The sequence below is a fragment of the Globicephala melas genome, chromosome 10 (assembly GCF_963455315.2).
Source record: "Globicephala melas chromosome 10, mGloMel1.2, whole genome shotgun sequence".
Lineage (NCBI taxonomy): Eukaryota > Metazoa > Chordata > Mammalia > Artiodactyla > Delphinidae > Globicephala > Globicephala melas.
The window spans coordinates 99,410,644-99,419,854 of record NC_083323.1 but is presented as its reverse complement, the minus strand read 5'-3'; the positions used below and the strand labels follow the sequence as shown (position 1 = coordinate 99,419,854).

The 9,211-nt window shown below is 52.1% G+C and overlaps 1 protein-coding gene across 3 annotated transcripts; it reads left to right on the top strand.

Annotated features, from left to right (window-relative positions):
* The first annotated feature begins 783 nt into the window (after positions 1-783).
* On the top strand, positions 784-8,513 carry RHNO1 (RAD9-HUS1-RAD1 interacting nuclear orphan 1). 3 transcript variants are annotated; one of them, XM_060306146.2, is made up of 4 exons: positions 784-817; positions 3,379-3,531; positions 5,990-6,241; positions 7,306-8,513. In XM_060306146.2, exons 3-4 carry the CDS (start codon positions 6,074-6,076, stop codon positions 7,858-7,860), a joined length of 723 nt encoding a protein of 240 aa, XP_060162129.1. In that variant the 5' UTR covers positions 784-817; positions 3,379-3,531; positions 5,990-6,073; the 3' UTR covers positions 7,861-8,513. The 3 variants fall into 3 exon arrangements, with proteins under 3 accessions (XP_060162129.1, XP_030690574.1, XP_030690571.1); XM_030834714.3 differs by lacking the exon at positions 3,379-3,531 and having other exon boundaries at positions 792-817; XM_030834711.3 differs by lacking the exon at positions 784-817 and having other exon boundaries at positions 3,245-3,531.
* Positions 8,514-9,211: the final 698 nt, after the last annotated feature.

Genomic DNA, 9,211 nt, shown 5'->3' with positions numbered 1-9,211 from the left:
AGTCGCTCCCCACCCGCAAAAGATAACTTCCTGGTCTAAAGCTTAATTTTCCCTTCTACTCTGACCAGCCTCTTGCTACCACTGCCAACACTTTCTAGCCCGGAGACTTCCGGAGCGGCTCCCGGGACTCACCCACATCCAGACCAGGGCTAGGCTGCGAGGGTCTCCGGAACCCGGAGGAGGGTCCTGGGAAAGGGCGGAGTGGAGGCCTAGAGGTGAGAGCAACGGGGTTCAGGGGAGTGTGCGAGCAGGTCGGCCTCGGCTCCCAGCGCAGTAAGCTCAGAGGGACCCCAGCCGCCGTCTGCCAGAGCAAGCGGGCCGCCCCTCCTCCCGGGGGAAGGCCGGGGGCGCTCAGCGGGAGAGGTGAGGAGGGCCGGGAGGCTGAATGCAGCAGCGCCGCGCACCGTCGCCAGCCCCGTCCGGAGCCAGCTCTCCGCGTACTCCCGGCCCCGGCCTCTCGCACGCCGCCCACTCACCTCGCTTGCACCGCCGGACACGCCGGCTCCGGGCGGCTCCGCGCTGCTCCCACCGGCAGGCCGGGTAGCGACCCCGGCTGCGGGGCGGGGAATCCCGGGATCCCGGGAGGGAGGGGGGGGTCCCGGGCCGGGGCCGGGGCCGGGGGTGGGGTCCCGCTCTGAGGCTTTCAGTTTGTTCCGCTGTTTGAAATTGGCGCCGGCGGAGCGTTGAGGTCACGTGACGGGCGTGGCCAATCAGCGCCGGCCCTGTCTCCGCGTTCAGCCGGGACGCCGCCGGCGGCGGCGGGCGGGTGGGCCCTGCCTGGCTGTTGAGGCGGGCGGGGCGGCGGCGGGAAGGGCAGGTGAGACAGCCCGACCGGGCGATTGAGGCGGACGGAACGGCTGGCGAGGCAGCCCAGCCGGGCGGGTGAGGCGGGCGGAACGGCTGGCGAGGCAGCCCAGCCGGGCGGGTGAGGCGGGCGGAACGGCGGCCTCGTTGGGCGGGTGAGGCGGGCGGAGCAGCGTGCGAGCCGGGCGGGCTGGTCTGCGGCGGGTGAGGCAGACAGAGCGGCGTGCGGGCCTGGCGGGCGGGCGGGCGGGTGAGGCGGACGAGGCGGGCGGCTCGTGGGGAGAGCGCAGGAGGGCGGCGGGGCGCGGGGGACCCCAGGGACAGTGGGGACCCCGGGCCGCCCCGCCCGGCTGCGATGCGCCCGCCGCCCCGGGCTCTTCCCCCCTCGCTGGGGGCACTGTCCTCCGTTGACCTCCGACCAGCGACCGTCGCGGGCCCGCGGGCCCCCGAGCGGCCTGAGGGCTCCTGGAGCGCAGTTACGACCTCGTTCAGGTTCCCTCCTGAAAAATTATTCGCACACGGTGAACCCCGCCTCCACCCTGAATCTTCGAGTTTTGATCTCCTCCCGCCCCCCGCAGTCTTTTCTTTGTAGTAAAGGACTTTATCTACTAACTTAGTTAACACGTTTAGTTGAGCACCTACCGTGTGCCGGGCCGCGCTGGGATGCAGTGGAAGACGGGGTCTTTCTTCTGCTCTTACGGTCTGATGGGAGCAGATTCGCAGCGAATTGCTTATTTAATCAAGTGGAGAATTACAGCTGCGAAGTGATAACTTAGAGCTCAGGGATAACTTTTGAGTATGTAAATAAGGGGATCTTGCCTTATGGTAGGTGAGAGAGGCATTTCATTAATCTGGCTGCGTTGGGGCATTTTCTCTAGCTGGGGCGAGCAAAGGCTACGGAGTCTCCGGTTCGGTGCGGGAGCTTCTCATTGCCGTGGCTTCTCTTTTTGCGGAGCGCGGGCTCTAGGCGCATGGCCTCAGCAGTAGTGGCTTGCGGTCTCTAGAGCCAGGCTCGGTAGTTGTGGCACACGGGCTTATAGCTGTTCCGCGGCATGTGGGCTCTTCCTGGACCAGGGCTCGAACCCATGTCCGCTGCACTGGCAGACGGATTCTTAACCACTGCGCCACCAGGGAATTCCCAAGAGAAAGGCATTTCTGATGAACTAAAGCTTCGTCTGAGATCTGAGGCCTTTATGCAAACACGGGAGGGAGACCCTCCAAGCCAAGGGAATGAGGTGTGCAGGGCCAAGCCGCAGGAGGAAGCGTGGGCGGCACAAAGGCTGAAGAATATCTGAGGGATTTGAGCTAAGAGACCTGCACTGGAGGGTGTGTGAGATGAAGCTGGAACCAGAGCCACAGGACCTCAGCCACCACTAGGAGTTTGGTCCTTACCCAAAACTCAAAAATTTTAAGCAGGAGTGTGAGTCAAGATCAGATTTGCAATTTAAAAAGGTCCCCCTGCAGGGGGTGCCAGAGGTTAGGGTAGACCAGTTAGGCTATTGCATTACCCCTGGGTCAGAACTGTTGGGACTTGAAGGGTGGTGGAGAGAGAGGGAAAGAGGGGTAGGGTAAGATTATTATTTTTCACAAAGGAGGAATGCTTTTATCAAATTTTGAGTTGAATAAGTCTCAAAAATTGCCACTGATTCTGATCCCACATTTAATACTGAACTGTCGCTAAAACCCACAAATCTGTTTTTCCCCCCAAAGTATAATTGACATAACACATTATGTTAGTATCAGATGTACAACATAATGATTACCTATTTACACCTCAAAATGATCACAGTAAGTCTAGTTACCATCTGTCACCATACAGAGTGACAAAAACCTTTTTTTTCTTGTGATGAGAACTTTTAAGATTCTCTTGGCAACTTTCAAATTTGAAATACAATATTGCCTATAGTGACCACACTGTACATTACATCCCATGACGTATTTATTTCACAACTGGAAGTTTGTACCTCTTGACTCCCTTCATCCATTTTGCGACCTCCCCCCAACTGCCCTCCTCGAGAGAGGGTATTTTTTTTTGTTTGTGTTTTTGTTTTGCCGTATGCGGGCCTCTCACTGTCGTGGCCTCTCCCGTTGCGGAGCACAGGCTCCGGACGCGCAGGCTCAGCGGCCATGGCTCACGGGCCCAGCCACTCCGCGGCATGTGGGATCTTCCCGGACCGGGGCACGAACCCGTGTCCCCTGCATCGGCAGGCGACTCTCAACCACTGCGCCACCAGGGAAGCCCAAGAGAGGGGTATTTTTGAAGACATGTTTAAGAGATAGGATTGACAGGGCTTGATGTTGGGTTGGATGGTAGAGGGAAAAGGTAAATGTCAAGGTTTTTGGTGGCATAGCTGGATGAATGATGATACCATTTCCTGAGCAAGGGCCCTGGAAGATGATCACTTTTACGGAGGGGGGTGCAGGGGAAACGAGCATGAATTCGGGTGTAAATGCTTTGAGTTTGAGGTGCATTTGAGACATCTAGTTGCTATCGCGTAGGCAGTGGAATGTTTGGGTCCTGAGTGTGGAGAATTCTAAGCCAAATATAGAAATGCTTGACTCGTGTACTTCCAGGTGGTTATTGACATGTCAGCAGACGATTGCCTGGGAAAGGCGTGTGGAGTGAGGAAGGCTCCAAAGCCCAGCCAGAGGGAGAGGCCACAGTAGCAAAAGGGACTGACCTCTAGTTACAGCAGAAGGGAAGAGGATGGATGCAGATGTACTGAGGTTTGTGAGCTCGCCTTCTGGAAGATGAGAGTGTTTCCTTTGATGGCTCCTGTGTTCTTTGTGAAGTAGGAAGTAAGGCGGTTGGTTTGGAGAGAAGAAGAGTTCCGAAGTTTTAAGACAGTGGGAAAGTTTTAAGATAACCTTTGTGGAAAATGAGTTGATCAAGGACACAGTAGGACTGCTGAACAATGTGGTGTCCCCAAGAGGCAGGGGACTTTGAGCAAGGCGTGAACTTCGGCACTTCTCCCTGGAGCGGTTGTTACCACTGTCATCTCCCCGCTGGGCTCCTGCAAGAGCCTCCCAACTCGCTTCTCTGCCTCCTTTCTCTGTCCCCCCTCTTCTCAACCCACCTTTCCTACAAAGCACCTAGAGCTATCTTTGAAAAGTATAAATCGGACTGTGTTACTTCCCTGTCCAGAGCCCTGCGGTGACTTCCTCTTACACTAAGCATAATTCAGCCCAGTCCTTACCCTTGCCTTAACCCTGTGTCACGTGAACTGGCTTCACCTCCTACCACTCTCCAGTTCAGCCATGCTGACCCTACTGCTTCTTGAACAAGTCAGACACATTCCCATCTTGTGGTCTTTGCACTTAACTGTTCTCTCAGTCTGGAACATTCTTTCTCACATCTTTCTCTTGTCTGCTTGTTCTCCTTTCTTCATTCAGGTCTTTGCTCAAATATCATTTTTCAGATAGGCCTTCCCCGACGACCCTGTCTGAAGTAGCACTGGGTCAGCTCAACCCCTTACACTGCTTCACTTTTCTCTGTACCTCTAATCACTTCCCAACTAGATGTAAGCGCCATGAGGTCAGGGATTTAATTTTGTAATCTGCTATATATTTCTAGCACCCGTAACGGTGCCCAAAACACAGTGGGCACTCAGTAAATATTTGCTGAATGAATGAATGAACAAATGGATGTATTCATTACCTGTGTTCTCCCTAAAATGTTTGTTCCTTGAGGGTAGAGACCTCGTCCTGATTTCTCTTTACATGTATCTCCACTGCCCAGTGACATAAATCAGAGTATGTTGCTTTGCTGCTGTTGACTGAATGAAGGAATCACGCTGTATAACGGAACCAGTCTGCCCTGCTGTGCCTCTCCCTCCAGCATGCCGGCACCACCCGTTCACCTCTCGACTCAAACTTCCGTCCCACCAACCCACTGACAGAACCCTTATTAAAACTGATCTGGGGGCTAGACCCACTGGACGCGTTCTCAGACTTGTTATTCCTTTGTGGGTCCTGTTGGCCCTGCCTCTGCCTCCCGCCTCCCACCTCTGCTGACACTGCCCAGGTTACGGCTTCATCGGTTCTCAGGCAACACAGTTACCTTCTCACTGGTCCCCCTGCTTCCGGGGCACTTGATCTCGCCTTTCACACTGTTGCCTGGATGACCTGTCTAAAAGACAAAAGCAAACAAAAACCAAGCATGGCACCTAGGAGACAACTGAAAATTTCAACCCTGAATATTTGATATTTACTATTTAAGGAATTTACACATATAAATATATATTAATGTATATTATATAAATATGTATATTTATATATGTTAGTTGTGTTACTAGGAATGATATCATGACTGGGAACATAGTATTTTCAAAATAATAAAGGGGTAGGGGAAGTGGATGGGGTGTGGATGGGATGTGATCGGTCGTGGGTTGATGGTTGTAGCTGGGTGATGGGCACGTGGGAGCTCATTATATTATTAACTATTTTTTTGTATGTTCGAAATTATCTGGGGTAAAAGTTAAAAAAAAAATCCAAGTCTGGTCATATCCGTCCGCTGGAAAATCTTCAGTGACTACTTAGGCCAAAGTCCAAACTCAGATGGTCCGCCTGGTTTTCTGCCCTGAGCCTGACACCACGTCGTTCCTCAGGTCTTGCCTTTTGTCTTTTCATGCCTGTGTCCAGCTCCGTGGAGGCTGAGTGCCTGAATTCGCAGTGCTCCTTCCTGTCTCTGCCCTGGTGTGTGCTGCTGCTCAGCCTGGAACGCCCCCCCCCCACTCCCCATTCTTTGGCTTTTCCTAGCCCTTCTATACCTAGATCAGGTATCACCCTCTCCAGAAGGCCTCCCCTGGGGGGAGTGCAAGGGAGCACTGCTCTCATTATTGTAATTGTCTGTCTCCCTCTGTTAGCCTCTCAGCTCTTTGAAGACGGGCAGTCTGTGTCTCTACAAGTGCTTGGCACCCAGTAAATGATCATGGGATAAGTGGTTGGTTATTCATCTTTAAACTCCCAACACCCAGCATGGTGCTTAACACGTGCTCGATAAGTGTTCATTGAACGAATGTCGTTGAGTGTGAAACTAGTGTGTATTGCCTTGGTGGTGTAGGTGTACCACCCCACAATCTTGGGGTAGGGCTGCTGGCTGCTAGCAGACTCGGCTGGCAGAGTGTGAGGAAGAGCTGGGGAATCAGCAGATTTTTTTCTCCCAGCTTTTGTTTCTTCTCCACAGGCATGGGTTGGAAGTGGAGTCTCTCCCTGGACCTGACCACAACCAGCATCATGCAGTTACTAACTGCCCTACCCTCACCCATTGATGCCTCCCAGGAAAAAACGCCACCAAATTTCCCAGAAACCCCAGCTGCTATTCTGCCAACAACCACTGGAGGGCCCCAAACACTGCTATGGGTCTCCCCAGCTTCCTATCACCCACACTAGACAGGTGCCCAGCAAGCCCGTTGACGACAGCACCATCACTTCCTGGGTAGGCCATGGGATTCTTGCCTTGACTTTTCCTCTACCAGGCTTCTCACGCTGCCATGTGGAGACTCGTGGGCGCAGGGACAAGGAGGTGGTGTACTCCTTCTGTCTGTCCTCAGCCATGTTCTCTGGTTTACCTTTTTTCCTGAGTTCAGACTGAGGCGTGGGTTGATTGGAATTGGATTCTTTCCCGTGCCCCACATTCCTCTGTAAGAGTTCAGTATAAAAGTTTCACTATCCAGTAGCTGGGTGAGAAAGCCAGAGAAATGTCAGAATGAGTAAAAAATGAGATTGTTCCCTGAGCTTCCCGTGAGACGTGGAGTTTTTAGCTAAGTACTCTATTTACTGTTTAAATGACCAAACGTTGAAGAAGAATCCTCAGAAATGGCATATGTTCTATTTTGACAGTTTAAAAGCCCTGGGAAGAGAACACAGCCACCGCATGTCAGGGAAGTAGTGTAGCCAAAGAGCCAGACAAAATCCTAAGAGAGCTTAGTAAGTGTGCTTTGCCCACGATTGCTGGGGAGAACCAGAGCCCTGGCTTCAGGACTGGGGAAGAAACATACATGTTAGAACCCTGTTGATGAGGAGGAATGAACATGTGAACATGTATCGAGTCCTCACTGTGCCACGCCCCCTGCTATTTGCTTTCCGTGCCTGATCTCACTCCCCGTTCTTTCCTTCAGCCCTTCGTCCTTCACTGGGGCCTTCTTGGTGCCAGGTGCTCTGCTAGGGCTGGGGATCGATGGTGAATAAGACTGCTGGGCCCGCTCTCAGAGTTGAAACATAGACAGTTAAGCGTGTTGCAGCTGTATGGTATGATGAAGCGAAAGAGGCATTGTCCCCGTTCGTGCACAGGAGGGAACTGAAAGCCAGGGAGATTGAGTAACTTGCCCAAAGCCCGTATCCCTTGGATACTGTTATCCAAATAGACAGCTGCTTTTGTTTTGTGTCCATTGCTGTTATGGGCCCCCATTTAGGATTCTGGTCATGGGATGCAGTTTCCTTAGGTTTGTATTTGGTAGTTGGCGCTCTTCACTTTTTTTTTTTTTCTTTTGGAATCCTTAGGTATCACCTCAGTTTGATACAACAGCAGAAGGCTGGTTCCCGGTCAACAGGAAACGTCATTGCCGAGACCAGGCAAGGCGTTCAAGTCGACAGTCTACCAGCTCCAGGTTTCCACACCTAACATTTGAGAGTCCACAGCCTTCTGCCAGTTCAGCCAGACCTGGGATCCCCCTAATCAGGGACTGTCCCGGTCAACCAGAAAAGGACATTTCTGGAAGGCCCTTGGTTCCCATGCTCAGCCCCCAAAGCTGCGGGGAGCTGTCAGCACATGCACTTCAGAACTTCCCTTATGTCTTCATTCCACCGGATATCCAGAGCCCAGAGTCCTCAGGGCAGGGAGGGCCCATTCCCTCGGTGCAGAGGGAAAACAGCCTTCCCAGCTGCTCCCTTCACACAAGCACGCCCAAGAGCCCAGAGCCCGGGCCTGTTCTGGTTAAAGACACTCCTGAGGAGAAGTACGGGATAAAGGTCACATGGAGGAGGCGGCGACACCTGTTCACTTACCTCAGGGAGAGGGGGAAGCTGAGCAGAAACCAGTTCCTTGTGAAAAACTGACTGGGTTTCTCGGACATCCGTGGTCTCAAGAAATTGATTGCTGGAGTCAAAAGGGAATTGAATTCCCAGATTTGCTTTTTAAAATATCTTGTGTCATAAACAGTTTTAGTGTCATAAACAGTTCACTTTGTATTTTCCTTGTATTAGCTGTTAAAAAATTTTAAATATCTTGTAACTGTTTAAAAAGTCTGTAAATAAATGGCTGCAGAAAGTTTTTAGAGAACCCTGCTTCTGTCACTAATGCAGCAGTACTGCCCCCTCTACAAATGGTCTTTCTTAATTGTTCCCTTTAACCACTGCTTATTCATCCTTTTAAACACTTCATTCAAACTAATTCATTCCACATGTCTGAGTACCGACTCAGTGACCGCTTCCTCTGTGACCAGATGCACGGAAAAACTCGAAGCAAACTGTGACTTTTTGTAGTTGAGCTGCTGTCTCTGCAATCTTGGCTCATCTGCTGAGAGGGCTGGATGAAGAAAGGGCAGCAAGCCTGTTTTAATGAGTCAGTGGGACCAAGGGAGATAAAGGGGACATAGGTTACTTAGAGTTACTATGTTTTGAATTTTTGTTTCCAACTGTAGTAATCTGTAAATATTAAATAGGGTGGGAAAACGATTTCTTGTAACTGTTTAAAATGTACGTAAATAAATATATAATCTTTTCAAATACTACTTTTTATTGGAATTCATGTAGAAGGACTGCCTGGTCAACAAAATATCTCAATTTTCCTTCCACCCATATAAGTAGCATCTCATTCAACTCCATTCCGTCAGCCTTCAGAACCTAGTCTGTGTCAGGTCCAGCCCGAGCTAGACAAGCAGGCATTATTTTAAAGATGGGGATTTGAAACACAGATAACCGTGTTCGGGGTCACGCAGTGAGTGGAGGCTGACCAGAGAAAGCAGTGCTCGACTCTCCTAGCTTGTGCCAAATTTTCTGCCTTTTAGAGGCTCAAAACCAGTGTGGGGACAACTTTGGCCTCGGAATGGAACGCCGCAAAGTCAACACGCGATGAGTTTTGACGGGATGTTCTGTAGGGACTGTAATGCTGCATATAACTTGGGGACAAGATTTACTGGATCCGACAGCGGATCTCTTTATGAGATACTGATGCTCGAAGACGGCCGGTAGGCTGCCGAGGGCGGTAGACGGAAAAGGTCGTCAGGCGGGTGTGCAGGACAGGTCCGGGGACGCCCTAAAAGCTTGGGCTGGACTAGGGGAGGGGGCGCACACGCACTTGGTTGGGAAGGGCTGCCGGGCGAGCAAGTGTGGTTCCGGGAAGTCCTCGGGGTCGGGAGGGGGCGGCCCCCATGAAGCGCCCTGGGAGGCCTCCGGGTATGGACCGCTG